General features: G+C 43.6%; 1 protein-coding gene across 1 annotated transcript in view; it reads right to left on the bottom strand.

Moving 5' to 3' along the window:
- The window catches only part of fstl5 (follistatin-like 5), a 107,844-nt gene that overhangs the window by 45,178 nt on the left and 40,074 nt on the right, over positions 1-22,592 (bottom strand). Inside the window, exons 5-6 of the mRNA XM_040174002.2 lie at positions 10,017-10,213; positions 5,871-5,991 (exon numbers count right to left, since the gene is read on the bottom strand). Of these exons, the coding sequence (XP_040029936.2) occupies positions 5,871-5,991; positions 10,017-10,213 (318 nt within the window). The remainder of the gene's footprint in view (positions 1-5,870; positions 5,992-10,016; positions 10,214-22,592) is intronic.

A 22,592-nucleotide genomic window follows, 5' to 3' on the forward strand; every position in this document is an offset into this window, starting at 1 on the left:
TAGGATGTAATGTTGAGTGACACTTGTTCTTTTGCCGTTCCGAGCCGCATCAGAATCCTGTTTGCGTGTTCGTTGGCAGTACACAGAGCGTATGCATCAATTAACCTCAGCCCTTTCAGCATAGACCGCTTCTGTGCATTCTACTTATTTTGTGTCGGCATCACAGCACACTCAGATAGCCGCGCGGCTCGATTGCTGGATGCCGAGATGGCAGGAGATGTTAAACATTGAGGAAAGAGGAGAAGCTTAGCCATCTGCTTACACTGAATCTCTAAACAATCCTGACAGCCAGAAAAGCTAATTGAGTCCCTCTTAGTCTCCCCGTCGGAAGGCTTAGTGAGAATCAGACTTGTCTACTGAAGCGTTCATTCACTGGATCCACAAAGAACCGCTCGATGTCCTGAGAACGAGCTGCTGTGTCAGTGCAGGTCAAACTGTCTTTACTAGTAACATCTGGAATTCATTGGACGACTGGAATCGCCGCCTGTCATCATCACGGCTGAACGCCTCCGCCCGCCCGCCAAGAAGTGGCTCACGCATTCGTCGGGTTATGTCACCACCTTTTAGTTTACAAGCAATTTGTGTGAAGTTATAAACATTTGCTTTTGTTAATTCTCACGTTCATCAGAAAAGTGGTGCAGTTCAAATTCCCTTCATGCGTTTGTAAGAAATGTAAAAGGAGACATGAAAGTAGCCTTCAAGTAGACTTCATGAGACGTATACATGCACCTGCACTCTTCATCTCCACAGGAACTATGAAGTTCAAAGGTATCATCATGATGGGTTTAAATCCATAGGGATAGAACCAAAGGGATGATGATGATCACTATGGTCACTCATTAAATCATTTATGAACGAGAGAGAACCAATACCACCAACATTTCTACTATGCTTAGAAATACCAAACATCTTCTCGAGGGCCTCGATCTTTAAGTTGTGGTTGTGACGTTTCGTGAAGCTGTGATTCAGGTCACAACAGCTCAGTTCATGAATTAAAGTAAATACTGTGACTACTTGGCTATTTGAGGATTAACATCACAAATTCATACAATTGTGTCCGTTCAAGCCTGAAGCGTCTCAGCCCTGCGGTCAAACACGATTTATGCAATTTCAGCTGTTCAGGGAGGCAAAAATATAGAAAAAAAACATAAAAAATAAGACATACTGCATTCAAACCACTACATGTTTTTGCCTCTAACTGCATGGTATTAGAATGACGTGGGCATGTATGTAAAGGGAAGGCTCCTGGGTACCAACTCAACCAATTTCCATCCACATATTCAGAGGTGAAAGGTCAAAGGGTCTCTTTCAAATTTGCCACGCCAGTTCGCCCGTGCAAAGCCACCATGACATGGTTGGTTTCGTTAGAAGTTGTTCCAAAAGTAAAAAAGAAAAAGGCTATTGCTCTCGGGAGAAGATGTAAAATGTTGGAAAAGCACTTTATTCAGATTTATTCTTCGGTCATAACCACTCTTAGTTTTGGCAGATACGTTTTTATAATTTATTGTCCACCTTTCAGATGTAAAATTCAAACTGTCCTTAAAAGAATTACACATCCCTTAAAATAAAGATGAGGATCTTTCCTTTCGTACAATGGCTTTCAAACAATAACACTTAAACCTGAATTTACTTTGATGAAACAATCCTGCCGTCATTTTATTTTTATTGCGCATCAGATGTTAGAATCCATCATCTTAACCAGCTGTGTTAACCAGGCCGAGGAGAATTAATGGATTTCATCCAGAACAAATAAGACGCGACTTAACTCAACCATCTTAAACGACAGCGGTGGCGTAAACCGTTCCATCCCAAACAAACACATTAACAGCTCTGCATGCGTTATGCGTGAACATATAGCTGTGACAAACGCACCACCGCTTCCCTTTAGTGGCACAAGAATAATCCTCCCTCGAGAATTGTTGAGAAAATTGTCCCTTGTCCTTCAGTTGAGGATCACAAACTAAAAAAAGTAATCCAACCTCTTTTTAATCTCTCTAATACGTTCCGCAGATAGGAAAGGCACATGCTGGAAAATAAACCATGAATTATAAAACCAATTTAACGGCACTCCTCTTCGCCTGTGAATGGACTGCTCAGCAGGGGTTTAGACAAGTAAAAGCTGAGTATCCATTAATTGTGTGCTGAATAAAAGCAGAGTTTCCCTCAGTGAAAAGAGCCTCCCAGGCTGTGCGTGTGGATGTCTAATTAAAATCTTCACAGAAGTAGCAAGTCAACTCATTTTCCAACTTTGAGAACTTTCTGCAAATATAAGGATTACGCCCTACTTGAATCCACGCGTTGGTACAGCCGTCTTGTATTAAAGCAAAAGACAGTGAGCAGAATAAAATTAAACAAAAAACAGACCAAAATCTGGCCCGCAAACATTTTTTTTTTGCATCCACGCAATGCAGAGCAGAGACTAGATTTGTAGAGAATAGACGATTGGACATGAAGGACGATAGTGGACACATTCTGGTCAGCCCCCACCTTCAACATCAGCACATGGACATTATGGATCACCTCACAGTCTTTCTCACAGTTTCCCACACGTCCCTCGAGTGACCTGACGAGCGCTCCCAGGCGTCCACCCTCAGCAGAAATCAAAGCGCTGTATCTCCGGGCTGCTGTCACGCTTCAGATCAATATCACAGCACCCAAAACACAACAAGGAAGGGTGATGTATGTCCCCCCCCCCCCTCCCCGTGCACCGTGCAGCACAAATAGCATCAGCACTCTACTCGATAGGACAGCTAAGGTCATTACTGTGAGCTGGTCGGGCAGCGCACTGGATAAATAAACCGTACGTATTTGACAGACGAGCTGGAACGAGTCATACAAGTGTGCTGCGTCAAGACGGACAGGACGCGTGAATGCTGGACTTAAATGGAGCATCTCAACGGGATGAGGTGTTCACATGGGCTGTGCACAGGAAGGAACCAGCCCGAGGTTAGCGTTGTTTTCTCATCGCTGTCTGTGAAGCAGTGTGTCCAGTTGGTGCATCCAAACTAACAACATTTCGTCTGTCCAACGCGCAGGCGGAGGAAGCCCGCGAGGGTCCAGCCGACTTCAAGGGGCTTTAAACGGACGTTGGCATAACGGAAGAGTATTTCTAATCTGACCGCTGCCCAGACTAAGTCGCCCTCTATTTCGTGCCTGGTTATGGTTAAATTAGACAACATTATTAATGGAGTCCCAATACAGCGTTACAGGTTCCTTTTCTACTGCTTCGGGTAAAAAGTGAGAACAACCTTTTTTTTTTAAAGTTTTATTTTCAGCCATCACAAATATTGATTGTCATGTCACGGCTTCATAATCATTTATTTTTTTGTGCACCTGCATCACTTGTTCCAACTTGCTCTATGGACTATTGCTGCACTTCTGCTAAAAGTGTAAACCAAGATCCCTTTCTTCCCAGGTCTCAGACATAAAAAATGCAAATCTGATAATACATTTGTCAAGAAATGCTGGTTGGATGCAATAAAGAAGAAAAGCATGTGCTTGAAACTCTACCAACTTATAATAAAGTTTGGGGTTTATTTGTATGACACTTAATCAATAACCTTCTACCCTGCGACATTGAAGAAAGTTTTGGATTCATTTATTCAACACCGTAACTATTTCTGTCACATAGTAACTTTAACTTATTGAAACTGCAAAAATGATTTTAGAGCTTTACAAACAGAACTGAGGGAGAGCGAAGCTACTGAACTTTAGATCGTAATGCTGTTTGCAAGGAAACGTTTGTTCAGTTGAGCTCTATGCCGAGTGCCCCGTTGCACTCTGTGTGATGTTAATGTGTCACTAACAATCCCCCGATGTATCGGCACACTCTTCCACTAAGAGCTAATGAAGTTTTTTTATGATAAATGACTTTTTATCAGTTTACCCACGATGCACTAAGCCATCATTCACGGAATTATTCAAGGACGACAGGGGGCTAAATATCAGCAGCGTGGCAGACATCACTCATATCTGTGACATCATCTAATTAAAAGACATCACTTCTGCCAGACAGTTGCCTCACTGCCAGCTGAAGCAAATTGATTCTCAACCCCCTTCTGGTCCATGCAAAGGAGGAATGAATAATGCATGGACATTAAAGAGTTATCTTTGGTCCTGACAAACATCGTTGACACACTTTAAATATTCCACAAAGGTGTGCAGACGGTCCTCATTAGAAGAGCGATCAGACAGGGAAGTCATTCCGCATTCATTGCAGTTTGCTTCAAAGCCGGCGTCGTAATCACAGACTCACACGGATCAGCTGTGGTACTTTAGGACGGCCCTCAGATCACGACGGCGCTCAAAGTATTTGCATCGTTTTTTTTTTTTCCACGACTCACAGATTATCCCGCAATGGAAGTGAACAAATAACTTTGCATCACATGTCTGCCGCGGACGGCGAGCGCGTGTCCCGTGGGGTCAGTGTGGACATCTCTGTCCATGCTGCTGTGCTGCAACTGCTGGTCCCCCGGCTCAGCCTGCGTCAACGCGTTCCAGGTTATGACTCAAGTCCTCGTCGCCCCCCGTGGAGAAAACAAAGACATATAGCTGCACGACAGAGAGCTGCAATAAAACAGACCGGTGTTTTTAATAATAAAAAGCAACGCTTTGCCAGGCAGCCTGTTTTTTGAAAATGTGAAGCTTGAAGATAATGTGACACCATTGTGGTGTCAGGGGAGGACGCATAACGCCGCTCCGCCAGTTTGAAACCGCATATTGTGGAGCATCTACATTTTTCAAACTAGACGCTGAACCCTGTTCGAGGCCCCCATCGCGTTGTTTGAGTCACACCGAGCTGTTGACAGAGAGAGTTCATTACTGCTTGATCGAATCGTCATAAATAATACTGAGAGAGAGAGAGAGAGACAGGTTGAAGGAAACTCTTTTAATACCCCGTTTCCTTATGAGGAGTCAGGCTGAAAGGAGGCAACGAGAGAAGATTAGAAGACTGAAGAGGAAGTGGAAACTAAGGGAACTTAACTCTACAAGGAAATGCAGCTCTCGCACATCGGCCGGGGTTGCGTTATTTTCAGGATTCGCCTGAAGGGGTTTGGCTCCCACACATTGGCGCGTGATGCGCACAATGCCAGAAAGGATGATCCACTTCCCCCCCCCCCCTCCCCCCGTATCTTTGTCTGCTCAAAGAAATGCTTCAAATACAAACGACTGATGAGGTGGCGCTTGATTACAAATTCTCTCCCACCGCTAAATGCGACAAGCCAGCCGGATGTCACAACGTATTCTGTCAGAGGAGATTGAGTCGACGGAGGAAAACAAAGGGAAGGAACTGGTCCACATGTGTCGGAGTGAATCAGAGGCAGAACCTGGAATGTTAGAATGAGGAGTTCAGTTTGAACAACAGTCCTGCATTAGTCATGATCTGCTTCCTTTGGCACCGAGTCCATGCCGAACGCCTCTATCCGCCTCCCCAAGAGAGCCAAACAACGAGACCCACAGAACAGCCGCCAACCATCTGGAGTTCAAAGTAAATAATCCGCCCGATATAACTATATAATTAACACTGTTTCAATCTTTAAAGAGTGGAACTTTACAATGAACCCTGTATCCAAGGAAAGGAAATGATTGATTTTCTAAGATCAAAACTTAAATAAACTACTTTTCTGTCGTGGAAGGTTTGTACTTTTTGGAGACAGGTGGTGAAGTAGGTCGGTCGATACGATATTCTGTATGCTGAAAGATTTGCGACACTTGAATGGAAACAATAGGAGGTGAATTCAAGGTTTGAAACGTCCACACGTTGGAATTGATTTCTGCGGTTTGCATTGGCAGAATCTGGTGAGTTCTCAGCGACGGCGTTCAGGCTTCTCAAACTTTAGTTCATCGAACAGTGAAAACTTTGGACTCACCCAAGGCCGTGTAAAACTCGTCCTTTGTCAGGTGCTCGTCGTCATTGACGTCGTTGTACTTCAGCAGGTCAAACAAGGTGCACTCGGAGACGTCCTTGGACAGACCTTCTTGCTTGATGACCTTGAATGAGATTGCATCAAAGTTCGGTTAAAATCAGAGGACGGTGCTCGTGGGTATGATTGAAAAATGTCGCGTGTGCTGCCCGGATTGTTTGATGCTTTCGTCAATAAAATGAGGATGTGTTTTTATACTTATCTCGCACCGCAAAATACGTTGATACCGAATGTAATCATCGTTACGTTCGGCATCAACGTATTTGAAGTGCTCACTGACAAGAAGAAGTGCAGCACGATGTGATGCCCTTTTATCCTGCATTGCATCATGGAACCTTGCTGATTGATTGCTTAGGTTTGTTTCATATGTGTGAAAAGTTGTTGTTTTGTCCAAAAGTCCAATAGTCAAAATACACATATTTGCCTTCGATCCAAACAACCCACACAAAGGGAGGTGAATAAGAAGCAAGTAAAGTTGATTAAATAAAGGCGGATTATTTTTTCTTTGTCACGACATCCCAAAATATCAGACATTCAAAATGAATTTGGTGACCTTAATAGAAGCTTTGATGTCGAAAGTAAATTACATTCTTCTTGGCTCTATTAAATATCTAAAAATTGCTCCAAAGAACAGCACTCAAGTGAATGCAGACATGCTTTCAGCATTTATTATGAATGTTCTGCCTAAAACAGTTTCCAGTGTAATAAAAAGATAATGATAATAACATAGATATCATTACTTTCCCTATTTTACACAATTACAGTACAGGCTCACTAATTTAATTGTTGGATTATTAGCGTGCAAATACATGTACTTACTTAATATTCTCAGCCGAAATCTTTGCTTATATTCTCGGCTATAAATCAACATTAGGAGCCCCAATCTGAGCTGTGATGAGTGTCAAAGATGATGAAACACACACGGCATCAGCTGTCAGTGTAGGGTAGTCAAACTGAAGTTTTGTCACAATAGAAGGTTAAAAAAGGTCTCCAGCGATGCAGATTTTATCATCAGCCTGCTGATAGTGTGGCTGTACACACACGTCCTTCTGCACGGCCGTGCAGGGAAACATCCATCACAGAAGATCAGCTGTCAAACCAGCGATCACGAGGGACGGCCGCATGCACGGAGCCCTGCGCCTCTCCCCCCAAAATGAAGAAGTGCACCAGTGATGGTGCATCTTTAGCGTATCACAACAAGTAACAGCTTCTTTAGTGTAAATGGTTTTGAAGGGTAAAAAATATGCTCGCCTCTGTAGTCCTTTTTTTTGGGGCTTTTATTGACTCGCACCAACGTAGTTGATTTGTAAGTTGCTGCTGCTTGCTTTTTGGTTTTAACCCTTCAAATTTCAAATTCAAATCAAAGTTTTAATTATGGAGTCAACGGCGCTTTGTCTGGTTAGTCGACATCAATCTATCACGGCTTCTGCTACTTTATAGCATTTTAGACTAATTTCTGTAAAAACACGTGACCCGTGTTGGCAGGTACAGAACATATCCGTATAAAACCACACGAATCTAATCAGGCTCAGACGCCGACGCTCTGCAAATTCCTAAACAAAGTTTGAAGGTCATGTTTGTCTCTTCTTTGGGAAACTTTGCTTTTAATTTAGCTGCAGAAGAAATAAGATACGGAATAAAACATGTGTCAACCCTCTTCATGAATCTGATTAAATCCTACGCATTGGTGGGAGGACGAGGAAGGCTTTACTCTGGTGCAGAGTGTTTTCAAAGATTTCCACATTAATTACACTCATTCTGGTCTAGACGAGGATTTTATTTGCTTCAGTCTTATTCTCAGTGCGTGAGGTAAACTGTAAAAACACAAATCTTTAACACTCATACAACTGCATAACACACTCTGACTTCACTTTGTTGGAGGGACAAAGAAGAGAAAAGGACATTTCATTTTTCGATAATAACAATATATTTTTAAATCCTTATGAATTGTAGATATGGTAAATGCAAGAAGGAAAACAGTTATTATTCGGCATTTCAAAAGGCCCTAAAAGGGCAAAAAGGGGAGGAACAATTGTGTGGGGGGGCGGGTGGGGGGGGAGGGGGGGGGGGGGGGCAAATAAGCCAGGGAGAGGGATCGCTATCCTCAGATTTCAAAAGAGACCTGAAAATTATCAAGGGCGCCTCGGGGCGGCAGCAGGGTTTGGTGCTTTAAAGGTGTGATCGGCTCGTGCAATGCTCCTTATGAGGGTTTGTTCGCTGGTTTTGTTCAATATCATTTACATAAATCTCTTTCTTTAACATTCACCACTTGTCCAGTCCAAGGCGCTGAGGTTAATGGCATGCAGATTGCATCGACAATGGAATCAAAGTGAATCTGAACCTTTACACATTGTTTATGATATTTAAAACTCAAATTATTCAGAGGGAAAGGAAAACTGTGTTCCATCAAGGTGTTCATTATTTTAAAATGACATTATGTGAGAACATTTAATACGGCAACATAAAAACTCATTAAAGAGTAGATCCATAATTACATGCAGGCAGCCATATGTTGAGGCGTTGTTAACCCACAACGCCTTCTGTTTATTAAGCGATTCATCAGATTGATGAAGCAATTTTACTCCGATATTTATCACGCAATAACTTATCATGCACCAATGTTGACGTGCGGTGAAAGTAGCTCAACAGTTTCTAAATGTTTTCAGCCAATATGTGTGTTTGAATAAAAAGAGTCAAAAAACACTGAAGAAATCTTAATTTTGAAGCTAAAGACAATAAAAAATGTTGTTCTCACACAGCAATGTGTAGCTGAAAGTCAGAGGAGGACTTTGATGTTTGCAAAAAACTATTTGAATTTCGTTGAAAACTTGCAACCACCTGCAATCCTGTATTACTTCAATTTCTCGCAGTTCCAAAAATACTCGCTTATCTTCTGCCAAATCTGACGACATTCAACGTTTCGAGGAGGATAGAAGGGGCTGATGGAAAGAAGCGGTCCTCGAGGAACAAAAAAGAGCTTCTTTGTCTGGATGTGAGGAATTACTGAGAGGTGGAGTGGTACGACGTTACCTGAAGCGGAATAAATAGCATCACCGAGAGGTTTAAAAATGAACATTCTGTACAATATTATTTCATAAAACGCAGCACAACATGTTGACTGTGCATTTCCATCCCTAAATATTGATGCCTCTCATGCTGGAAGAAGGCAACTCACCAAATGTAAAAACATGTAAAAATGTGTTAATTATGTGAAAATATGGCAACGAAAAGACTTATTTGGAGGTTTTCAAGTCAAAACACTAGAAATGCATTTAAGTGAATCCAATGAGACCTCCCCTGTAGGGCGAAGGAGCGCTGACAAAGAGCGCCAAGGTGACCCCGGTGCAGATGGGATATGCTGCTGGATCAGCGGGAAACTGACCTGAGAACAGCAACTGGTTTTGTGTTTCTGAAAACCACCGCAGGTTTCTTACCCTTCCATTTATTTAACTCGTATCTGTCCTCAGGTACTGCGAGACATCATTTCTTATGCACATAATATCTCCCTAAAAAGCTTCTCTTTTATTTTGTTACATTTTTACACCCGTCCCCTCCTGGGAGCGCAGGTCAAAGGCCGCAGCCTCCCGCGAGCACGAGGCCCCTCCGAACCTCGCTGCTGTTTCAAAAGATTTACCTGAAGCCGCTTGCCGGGGCAGCAAGCGGACGGATGGGCAGGCGGAGCGAGACTGACACCACGACTCGTGTCAAAGAGATTCAGGGTCCACGTGTTCAAACACCTGAGCGCACGGGTGGTGTTTTTTCATTTTCTGCACCGTGGTCACATTTCTAAAACCGCTTTTACCACCGTTATCATTCCCTTTTATCCGTCATCCATCATTATTCTGCTGCTGGTGTTATTTCTGCTCTGACCACCATCATCCCATCAATCATTTGCCTCACATAGATCAACTATGTTGTAATTCTGTTATGTTCTGTCTACGTGGTGTACAAGGGATCTTCTTTCTGATGCCTGAGGTTTCATCCGTTAAACTGTACAACCTGTAAAGTCTTTCTGAGGCGCATTTGTGATCAGTGAATTCATCTGTAACTTGTAAATAAAAGCGACTGTGGTTTTCCGATCAGCATCCTTACCTGTGAGAGCTCGCTGGCATCTATTTGACCGTTGCTATTTGCATCAAAGCGTCTGAACATCACGTCCACCAGTTGCTTCCTGGCAGCCATGTTGTCCCCGTGGGCCCCGTGGAACTTAGAGCCCATGTATCGCTTGTCGTGCAAATCCAAAACCTTGGTTTTCAGCCGCCGGTAGTCACTCAGTCTGCAGTTATCGTCTGGGGAGGAAAGATAAAAGGGAGAGAGGCAGAATATTTACCTTGAACTGAGAGGATGTTGTTTCTTTGTCGTTTGCTTGGATTACCAAAATGATTTCAATTGAACGAGCCGTCTACAAGCCGCTATTAAATAAAGACCCTAAATCACTCCCCGCTGCTGAAAAAAGCTTGATTAAAAGCATTGAACTTGGGGAATGTCAGGCAATTACTACCTGGGAAAACAACAATTTGCATGAAGAAAACAATGAGCGGATTCGCAAAAAGCGAATCTGAGCATGTCCGTGATTGTTTGAATCACAATAACAAACGCTGAGCCTTATTTTTCCCCCGAGGGCAGAACAAACAATGTCAGCCGTGCAGAAATCCACCGCCTCGAACTAAGGGAGCAGCAGCCCGAAACACGAGCTAACCCTGACAGCTCCAGAAAGCACGCCGGCGCTGTATTTACAATCCACCATCAAAAGAGGCGACTACATGAAAGCTTCTGCGGAGTAGAGTCGAGGCGAAAGCAAAATAACGACTCAAACTACGGGCTGACACGCGTCACACCGACTTCTCATTGTTAGATCTGGAAGTGCTCCTCCTCGGGTAACAGTTATTTTACGGGATGCCGAGCAACCCCGCGAGAAAGACTTTGTTCTTCCCAGGTGGTGCTTTTCAAACTTTTAGAGGGTGGGGAAGGTGACAGATGTGAAATAATGGTTTTGGCATGATGTCTTTGTTGGAAACGGTCAGGGAGGGGGAGGACTTACGAAGACCATTGATGGCGTCTCCTCTCCGGGGGAACCGGGTGCTGGGCGGAGAGCCGATGACTAGTTAAGCAGAATCAAAATCAACCAGAAGACAAACGTCATCAGCGAGTGCGTTGGGTCTCGCTTCTCTTCTCGTTTTCTCCAATCAGCGAGCATTTCAACGAGGGGACAGAAGATGCTGAGAGGAGCTCTCCAGACGCTCCGTGGGTGAAATCAACGGGCTTCCGCTGAGACCATCGAGCTTATTTCCTCTAAAGTATATTGTCAAACCTCGTTTGGCTGGCATTGAAATATTTAGTATTATGAGTGAAAAAAGTGTGAGTTTCTAAGTCTGCAGCTGGAGGATTCGGGGATATTTTCCTAGAGTGTTCATGCAAAGTAAGAAGCTCACAGAATCATTATAATCAGTCGAATGGACTGTTATGTAAATAATGTTACAATTATATTTTTACAGATGGGAGAATAATAAAAGATCCATCAACATTTATCGGCTTCTGCCTTTTTACTCACAAAGGTGGCACAGTAACAAATCATGTCGTTTTTAATGTCTACAATGTGGATCCTCCCTCTCACTGACTTCCCTCTGTGTGTGTGTGTGTGTGTGTGTGTGTGTGTGTTGTGTCTAAAGGAAACTGCATCAGCAGATGCGGCGCGCTCAGGCGGCGGCTCGCCGCACGTCGGGGGACCGGCTCGGTTTTGACAAGCGTCAGCGCCGCAGAAGCTGCCTTGGTCACAAATGGCAGAATGAATAAAAGATAAATGGCTGCTGGCGTAACCAGGGGACACGAAGGTCAGCGGCGTCAAAGCGTGCAACTGTGCACACACACACACACACGTGTACGCAAGAACATTTGCAGCTTTTCTTTCAGCTGTTGTTGAAGTCTCCCCATCCAAGAGTATCCAGAGCGTACGTGTCTACGCAGGGAAGAGTCAGCATTACATGATGGATTCTGTTGTATTGTTTAAAGCAGATCCAGATGGACAGGTGGGATTATTGGGCCTTTGGTTGTCTCAGCCACACAAATGACTTTTGGAGAAAGATAACGGCAGCCTACAAAGTTCTGCAAACCTGTCCCCTACAGCGGTAAACCACAGCAGGCATGTCATTATTAAGCATGTATGCACATATCAATAGATAATAATACAAATCTGTTGGTTTGGGGCATGAATCATTTTTGCAGGTAGAACCATGGCTTGGATTTGACTTTGACGTTTTGCTCGTGGCGCCAAAGTCGGCAGGTTGGCTTCATTCAATCACGTAGAGGCGCACAAATTTCAAATTCAAAACACATTTAGTGCTTCAAATTAGCTAAATGACCAATAGGAGCAAATGCATCTTCCAGCCTGTGCTATCATGGACACTTTATTCCATTCTTCTGAAATATTCTCACACATAGTAATGGCAGAACGGCCCTTCTAGGCAACATCCCATTACAAGCTGAATAAACACTGTTAAAGGAGAGGTAACCGTGTTGTGGGCACCAACTGTAAGACCCCCACCGCAACACTTAATCATACCGCCGCTTCAGTCAACATCGTTCAGGAAGGAACCAAAGGTTCAGACGGAAGCAGCTGATGTGACAAAAGTCGGAGTCAGGCCACGAAAACCTTTTTTAATCCACTCGCAGCAGTTTAGACACTCAATATTTCACCATCACTCTCACAGTATCGTTTCATAGTGGCTGTTAATCTGACAACGGGCCTTTTAGTCAGAATGTAGTGTGATTTAACGGCAGGTGGTATTATTCTTTTAACACCGTTTGGTAACAGCACACGGAGGACACGAGAGTGGTCGTGTCGCTTCAGCTGCTCCATGACCTTGCTCGTGACAAACGCCGCCGGTCACGCGGGCCCCATATGCGGCAGGCGACTGGCCAAGATCCACCGAGCTCAGCCATTGCCTCTTATTAATTGCCTTGAACTGTTCTCATAATGTGGAGGTCAAGTCCCCCTCCTGGATGGAAATGCATGTCAGAGTGAGGGGGACTCATTTGCGGTGCATCCAATGAGGAGGCAACATAGGAGCAGCAGGCAAAGCTCAGTTTGCAGTTTAAAGCTACATTTGTTTAAAATCGTGTAAAATCCGTCTTGGTACATTAAGGGTGCTGCAACATTTCCAGTCATCAAAGTGTCTCCATCTTTTAGTTTTCTATGTCTAAAAGCAATGTTCAAATGGGGCGGACCTTTGTAGCAGATATAAAAGAAGTCCTTGAAGGCATCGCTGTTTTTCTTGTACATGGTAATGTTCCATGTGGACTGCGGCCGGTTCTTGAGTTAGAGAGAAGTACCCGACGTCTCCGGCACTGCGCGTCCTCTCGAGTCGACGAGATCACTTCTTGAATGAGGGCGCGAGTCTGTGTTATACTCTAAATTGAGGCATTCTGAGTAAAAAAAAAAAGCAATGTGTGGAATAAAACTGGATTTTCTACATTTCCTTTTATTTGTTTGTTCTACAAAGGTGAACTGAGCGAAGTGCTCGTATGAGTGCCACTGATACAGAGTGAAAACCAAGGCCGGTGCAAGCAGCACTACAACCATTTCGCTGAAAGCTTGAAATTAGATTTGTCCATCTGCGTGGTATTTTTAAACCACGGATAATAGGAGGGGTAACAGGTGGTCCTTTAATTGGAATGACACAGTGCCTACGTGGGCACGTTGCATCTGCAATTCACTGACAACAAATACAGTATCAACCGTTTCGCGAAAAACAAGCTTCACATTTCACTTGCTTTAAGTGCAGAACTGCTAATAAACTCAATGCAGAGTTCTTTGTAGACAGCTGGTGAGTTGCTTCTGTCTTTACACAAGCTGCTTGATTCTGTTGAAATTAAATTATTTGAAAAAATAATGTAATGCAACAGAAACGTCCTTGTACTGAGCTACAACAAAAAGGTGATTCTCCCAATTGTCAGTCATCAGGCTGTAAATTGCAAAAAGGCTTCACCTTTAGCTGATTGAATCCCTGCAAACCATTAGAGAAAGGGCCAGAATAGAGAATATAAAAACTGCAGCATCCAGGGTCCATTTGAAGAGGGCAGAGATCCAACACCTTTTAATAATTATTACAGCAAGAAGAAGCCATTGAGTTCGATCTAAAAGGCACAGCGCTTATAGATGGGCCTGCAGCGCTGGGAGTGAGAAGGGGTTGAAAAGTCACAGATAAAAAAAGGCAAACCTCATCCATCGTGTCCGTCGTTCACCGAGGCGAATCCTCCTCCGCCTGCCCCTTTAAAAGCACCACTGTTTTATTTATATAAAGAGAAGCTGGCTCAGCGGAATAACCGGAGTCCACTCTGCCGAAACTGTCCCATCTTTGCTCCGCAGAGCTCCCCCTCCCCTCCAAACCACCTCACCAGCCCTTCCGTCTCCGGGCCCCCGGACACTGCCACGGCTCACAGTACATCGAGGCGGCAAAGCGCGACAACCGGGGTCACCCGAACCAGAGGTCAGCGATTGCAATCTTTAAGAGCAACTAGAGGTGTCACTGCGGCGGCACCTGACTGAATCTGGAACGGATATCGGGGGCAGCAAACTCCTCGCAGCCGCTCCTCCCAGCGTGATGAGAATGCAAGAAATAAAGAACCTGGGGCAGAGATAACCGACTTCCGATATTATTCCAAAGTTCAGAAGAAAACTTTTTGTCTCCGACTGGCCGTCGGAGTCAAACGTACGAAACGTGAGGTTCACAGTAAATGATGAGCGTTGAGAAGCTGCTCAAACCGCATTTGGAGAGATACTCCGTTGTCATGGAGATGTAGCTTCCTTTTACGAATGTGTGCCTATGTGCTGTAGCTGGTCTTCTTTTTGTACAGTAGTGGTTTGGGTGGCCGTGAGTGTATTTCTGCAAACCACATTCTCACCAGTTATTAAGTCACTTACGTTAATTCACATGTATTAAACTGAAAAAGCATTTTTCACAATCTCTGGAAAACGGTTTTCTCGAGTAGCTTTACTTTGTTTAGGTATTTGGTAACGGCTCAGGACAGATTCCCTTCGTTCTGTCGTTTCCTCCTCGGATGCAGATGTAGTTCTCTGCCTCCCATCCTGCTGGGCGACTGCTGCTGCTCCTCATGTCTTCGTCTTTGATGTATCACCTGCCTCCCGTCTCACCTTGGAGGGGATCATTATCATCCAGGAGCTTTTCCTCCAACCTCTTCCCACCCGTCCAATTTACCCTCCCACCCTCGTCTTCTTCACTGAGCTCTGACAGAAGCCTCCAGAGGTGTTCTGGAGCCTCAAAGATCTCCCTCTAAAAGAAGTTAAGCCCCCGGGCCTTCTGCTCCAAAACACTACAGCACCCTCAAACTGGAACACTTCCACTTTAGAGGGCTTAACTATCTCTGTCGGATCCCATCCATGCTTAATGTGATGTGATCTAATGGATAATGTTCCTTTTTAATGGAATTGAAAGCTAAATAAATGCCAGATTTACAAATTCACAGCAAACAGCATGCTGGGGGACGTTGAAAAATACTTCATAAAGATCCTGTCATACAATAAAAAGGTGTGACAGGGTGAAACCGGTTGGTACCTCCCAGCCCTTCTGGACTGAGATATTCTTAGATCTGATCCCAGCGGAGTTGATTACAGCTCCTCACTCCTTCATTGGCAGGTCTTGTTTGTTTTGATGGAGGACGGAGACGCGGGGGATGAACACACCTGGGGGGTGATATCGAGTCGACGCACTGCTGAAGGTCTGAACTCCGAGCGACTGGGAAATATTGTTTTTAAGACAGATATGCTTGGAGATGGGGCATACGTTGATTGGAAGAACCTCAGAGGGAACAGGAAGGTAAATGAAAAGGGTGTGACGTCGTAGTTCTACCAGCTCTTGGACTGTACTGGCCAGCTGTCCTCCTGATCGTAACAGGCCACGACATTTACATTCCACCCAGTGTGCATGTTTGCATTTCAATGCGTTTACTTGGACCAGCCAAGTAGAGAAGCTCAGCCCGAGAAATGTTTGTACAGTAAACAGTCCGCGATAAGTTGGTTCTAAAGCAGCACGAGAAACTTTCCAGTGGTAAGAAGTGGACAGACACAACTCCACATCCACTTTCTCCTTTAGAAAGCAGATTTTTGCTGACCGGCAGTAAAGAGCATTATCACAATCCCTCCAGAGTCCTGCTTTTCACCCCACGGCGGGGTCAGCATTGGGTTAAAGGACTCTATTATCAGCCATTTGGCTCTTTGGGTACCTGTGGAATTCCTATAGATCTGCAGCCCGGCCTATGACGTCCTCTATGGCCTTTACTGATGGAGCCAGAAAGGCTTCAGCTTCGCAAACATCGATGGAAAAAAGACTGTTTTGTCACAATATTCATCTGCTGCTATTTCAACACCCACACATATCTTTTTTTTTTTTTGTATTAACAATTTTCATCAATCTTGGTTATTTGTTGAAGCGCATTTTGATCCCTGTGAACATCAGCAGGGGAGAGTAAACAAGTCCTTGTCAGCTGGTTTGTAAAGCATTTCTTCTGTGTCCAGGACATTTTTCTTACTGATGGTTTTGTCAGGAATTGGAATGTTTTTTCTGATGTATGGAGTAATCTGCCATATTGGCAGCCAGCTCAGTCACTTCAGCTTTTGAAGGACTCAAATTTAAACTGAAAGAAGCAATCAGAGGAAAAAGTCCCTCGGCTTAAATCAAAGAGGAGGCGCTATGTGCATTGCACTGTGTGCACTCAACACTTACCTGGAGCCGTTTCACAATCCGGAGAGACGGAGCGATTTTCTACATCAGAGGAATTTTAGAAGTTTGATCAATGATGCATTCTGTTGAACTATGTCAGCCTTTTACTGCTTTATAACCAAAAATGTAGTTGATCATTTTCACAGAATAATTTATAGTTATAGAAAAGATAAAACTGGACAACTTGTTTTGTAATCTTTCTTTGGGGGATTTTTGAAAGAAAAAACTGTCTTCAAACAAGCCACAGGACTCGACATCGGACAGCGAGCTGCCAGTTAACGTTTGCCACCAGCAGGCCGACGTAACACTTTTGGAAAGGCAGAAAGCACAGACCTGCACATCTCTGCTGGACACAAACAAAGCAACGCTGTAAAGAAATTCATAATAAAACTAGAAAGTCACTCGCCATTCGGAGAAAGCAACGGTGCATTCAGGTGCTCCTCGCAGGGTCCCTTTTCCAGCGTTGGGAAGTCGTCTTTTAGACATTCATGTGTTTACGAGCTTCACTTTGTAATGTCGAAACAACGTGGGCGCCACAAAAGAGGCGCGAGTTGTTGTTCCGGCTTGAAGAATGAAAACGAACCATCGAGCTGAGTTACTCAGATGTTCCAGAGAATGTCTTTGTAAGCACAGAAGATGAATTTTTTATTATATTATGCTGCTCATTTTTAAGAGGAGACTTCTTTCCTCAGGCCAATTAAAAACATGACCTTCAACTTACATTACAGAGACATTTCTTCCTTCAATTTTGCCCTTTTCTTCCTTAATAAGAGAGCCATTGCCCACTGTCCTAAAAATCACACGTTGTGTCCGTCGCTGGGTGAGATGGTTTGTGCTATACATAGAATGAAGTCAACACTTTGATATTAGAAAACGCCCACAGCGCCGCAACCCAGTCAACCCTCCTTCAACGCACGCTCTCCTCTCCTCTCCATCGCTGTGTACTTACTCATAAAACACAGCGCTTTGAGCAATGTTGGCAGCTAGTGTTACATTCATCTCAGCAAATTGTTCAAAGGTTTGATGTCCAGGATGGAGAAGGTGGAAACGAAATAGGAAGGAAGAAGGCTGAGAGCAATGAAATGGACACTTTTCACAGGAAAGGGGGAATACGGCTATTTTTTCTTTTACTTCAAAAGACAATTGAGCAGGCATCCTAAAAAGCAATGGTATGATATAAAACAATTGATGCAACAAATGTAATTTTATGCAGACTGTAAAAATGTTTTTTGAGCCCATTAACTGAAAATGAACAAAATGAAGGGTAAGTATTAACTGGTTACGAATGCATGCTGAACAATTGGAAAAAGAAAGTGAGTTGGAGAAGTCAGAGCCCATTTCAAGGTCCTCCATTAAAACATTCGACCCCCAACTGCTCGAGGAGAAAGTGCTGCAAGACGTGTCTCTTTGTAGCTGTAAAAATAAATATTTACCTGAATACCTGACTGAGCTTTGAATGTTTAGAGCTTTTTTTCAGTTTAATCTTTTTTTAACTATGGTTGTAATTGCTCTCATCTTTTCCACAAAGGCATCTTGTGAACATCAACACAATGATTGTGCAGTTTCAAACACCTGACCCGCACAACGGGAGGGAGGAACATCAAAGATGTTTAATTGGCTAATTTGTCACAGGATTATTTGGGATGTGTGGCCCGGTCGTGTGCACGCGCCTCTGATGGAATAATTGGTAATTTAAGGCACATAATGAACATGAGTAGAGGACGCTTTGAAGCCGAGCAGCAGCTATTAATAAACCCACCGATCAAAGACACCACTCCCTCGTCTAGAAGTGTGCAAACCTTTCACTGGTTTAGGAGTTTTCTGTGTCAAGTCAACAAAAAGTTGCACTAGAAATTGGTTTTAACCAATATATCTCTGAAAGTGACATGAGTGTGAAAGAATAACATATATATATATTCAGGTTCTCTTCACATATTTTCTTCAAACATTTCTTTCATGTTCATGTCTTAGTATCAAAGCTGAGCTTGTTGTCTTTCAAATCAATGCAGCACAACGACAATGTGTAACATTTTTCTTGCGGTTTTGGTTCTCGTTGTTTTTTTACATTCACCGTATCGATGCTGCTAATTCAGTCAATTAGTCCACGGAAACAAACGTGTTTATTGTCTATTGTCAATATCTTTTCAATATCCATGTGACTGTTTATTTGATAGTTCTGCCTGACACGGATGTCCCTTGTTAGCTTGGAACTCTTTCACACTCTTGAGTTGTATATTTGTAAAGCTTGTGTGGTATTTTGTTTGGTTCTTAGTGCTTTAAAATGGTGGTAATGGATATTAGATTAGATTGTCTTTTGTTAATTAAGTCTATCCTGTATGTTCAGGAAGAGAAGCTATTTTTTTTTCACTCAATTATTCCGAGACCTTGTAATGAAGACCTCTAAACTCAATTTAATTCAACTTAATTGATTTTGTATAACACCAAATGACAAATTAGCCTCAGAGGGCTTCACAATCTTTACACATGTAACATCCTCTTCAAATCATGACTGAAATAAGACAAACGTCTGCTCTTTGCCTCACATACAATAAAGCAAATCATCTTTTTTTCAGCACAGTGCAAAGCAGCTGGTGCTAATTGTTTTCATAAATAGGGTAAAACCAAGCCTCAGGTGTACTGACTTTGTACTACAGAGAAAGCGTCAAAATATTACTGAATCCACTGAATGAATTCAATATATTTTTACGAGCACCCCTGAAGGGTTCCTCCTTTGCTAAGAATAAACACTTTGTTACATATTTATTTATAGAAAGATACGGAGAGATGGGGGAACAAAATGTAATCAAGACAGTATAATGATAACTGTATGCAATGCAATTCTTCCGCAGTGTGCAATATTCCACAGCCTGTGCAGCCCCTCCTCATATGTTTAAAATATAAAGCACCGCTTTTTATTTTCTGTAAGCAAGCATAAACGTAAATCTCTGACTGCTTTGGACAAAGTATGTGTCAATGTGCTAATGTGGTCTTGCACCAGCAATTTATGGAGGCGTTATCTGCCATCGAACACTTCTACGATTCTACGAATATTCTCCATCTGCAACAAACGAAATGAAAACTAAAGATCAAGAAAAAAGGCATTTGAGCGAGATTAGAATAAAATCCCATCAGAGGAATCCCTCGCCGTGAAGCCAGTCGAGTGACATCACTAATGTCCTGCGTCCTGTATTTGTCTTCATCACCGTGCAGTCAAACATCTTTCCTGACCTTCTAAAACACATCACAATACAATAAAAACCGAGATTTAAATATTCTGAGTTTGAGTTTGAGAAGTTTGAGTCAACCATCGATATCCAGTATAATTACCGGTGCATCTCTAGTTGATGTTTGATGTTCTTTTACAAAAGGGAGGATGAGGAAGGAGAAGAAGGAGGAGGTGCCACGTAGAACGGTTTGGAATAACAACGAGGTATTTGGAGAACTGTTATCCCCTCCAAATCCCTTCTCTAATTGTATTTGTTCAGGGGCATGCACGCATTCTTATACTACATGTGTTGGATCTGAAAATTACATATTATTTCTTGTATCTTTTTATCCACAGACAACATCGGCGGCCGGGATGAAAGTATTAGACTTTGACAAACCCCGGGAGAATGTTCAGACTACAGCAGGCGAGGTTGTACGTAACACAAAAGAATGTAATGTAACATATAAACCTACAGTCGACCGATTCCTAACCAATGACCTACCACATCCTTCAGGGTTTTGTCACAATGACAGTTATTGGGACTGTGAATAAATAAACCATTTAAAATTAGACAACTGTCCTCCAGGCCGCATCCTTCAGTATAGATTACCCGTCCTCTCCGTCTGCGGGGACGTTTCCCTCTCTAGTGCAGTACGGTACGTACAACACATACTATGTGGTGCAGGTCTCCGTCATCATGCCTCTTCATCAATAACACGAGTGAGTCGAATACACCTGAATGCGTTTCAGAGTTGGAAATGTCTTGTCAGAAGGTAAGTCTGAATCAGACGTTGAGTGTCTCGAAAAACAACGAGGCTGCCGATTTTCAAATGTGAACAGGTGTGGAGTTTTGATTCGCCATGACATAACGTTTCACCCTCATCACATTTTCCATTTCTCCTCCTAATCCAATCCACGTTATTGGTCAATCACTTTCCTTCCCCAGCGCATCCTTCCAGGCGGTTCTAATAGACGAGCGGTTCCTGCGAGCCGAGACAAAAAGAGTGATGAGACCATTGTGCTCTGAAATTTCCCTGACCACATCAGTTATCGACAAATTGGCGTGTGCTACTCCCTACAGCTGTGTCAGAGCTCTCCGCTGTGTTTCTACTTCATCGGTCTCCTTCCAGCTACAATAAGCCAGTGGTGCCGTATGCCTTAGTTCCATTGTAATGAAAGGATGTGTTCTTTTACTCAAATGACAATGTGACAAAGTGTGTCACTGCTCCAGATCACCTTTCCAGGTGTGGTTGAGAATTAGTCTTGGTCAGAGAAGAACTTTGACTTGCCTTTGTCTATCGTCATGTCAACATTCTCTTACAGGCCCAATGATGCATGCCGAGGATCCTTTATGGAAATATTGCTCTCTGATCAAGTTCATCGCTCAGGTGAAAAACCTTTGTGCCGTCGTTTGGTCATACGCTTCTATTTGGTGTCAATGTCAAAGCCTGATGGGTAAATGGACTGTACTGGTTTGGCGCTTTGCCGATCGTCCGACCCTTCGATGCGATTCAACGCCGCATCACTCACCCATTGACACACCGATGACAGGAGCTACCACACACGGTGCCACGTACAACCCACACACCGTGATCACAGCTACCCGAGTCATTTTGGGTCAAGGACACGTCGACGCGGGTACTAGTGGAGCCGAGGATGGAACCCATCCGTTGATTGAAAGAGGACCCGGCTCTCCACTCAGCCGATAGTCGTCCCCTGGATTTACATTTGGACGCCGGTGAGCTGAAGACAAATTGCAGCCACAATTTAGGGAAATAATACTACAGTAAAATTATACAAAACAACAGCAACAGTAACTCAAAACATAAGGAAGTAAAAATAACAATTTCTTCAGGAATAATCGAAAATTGGTCCTGCACATGTCCTGTCCTCAAAACGTTAAAGGCTGACACATCCACTTTCACAGAACACTCACATACATGTGCCAACATAAGGCATGACTTGGTGCCAATTTATATTTTTCACAGGCTCTGTAGTGCCCCTGTGTGCATGAATGTGTGTGTGTGGGTGTCGGTGTGTATGTCGCTCTTCTTAGTTGCGAAAAAAACAACCTGATCCTGCATCAACTGATCTGATACCCAGCAGATGAGCACATAATCTGGGTAGATTGAACTCGAACATTAATCTGCTGCGCCCTGAGCACTGCTGAATTGAACGTTGAACATTTAGCCAGTTGCCACAGCCTTGAGACTGCATTTCCTCAACTCGTAATAAGGTGTTTGAAAAATACTTTGAAGTTAATCTCCAAGACGTGTTTTGCGTTGGTCTCAGAAAAATCGATCGAAATTTCATTCCGGAGCAAATCAACAAAGCGGATCAAGGACAGGGACTTCGCAGGCGACCGCTACCAATGGTTTGGGCGCCCTTGCAGACTTAATGATCTGACGGCTCTAGATTTTAATGGTGAGCTTGTTCTTTGGCGCCGGTGTCAATGACAACGCCAGGTCTCGCAGAGAGGTCACCGGAGAGTCATTAAAAAGAAAGCAAGAGCGCACACGAGGCTTTCCGGGGGGGAAAGACAGAGACGCATTGCTAATGCAGAGGGTCTCTGGAGGAAGAGCGTGTTTTTCTAGGCAGATCCGGGGGGAGTCGTCCACAAAGAGTGTTCTCCGCCGAGACGCCAGAGAGGCAGCCAGCAACAAAAGCACTGAAGTTCAAAAAGCTCTGCTTTTATAGACACAGCCTGGATGTTAAGCCATGCAA

The sequence above is a fragment of the Gasterosteus aculeatus genome, chromosome 4 (genome assembly GCF_964276395.1).
Source record: "Gasterosteus aculeatus chromosome 4, fGasAcu3.hap1.1, whole genome shotgun sequence".
NCBI lineage: Eukaryota > Metazoa > Chordata > Actinopteri > Perciformes > Gasterosteidae > Gasterosteus > Gasterosteus aculeatus.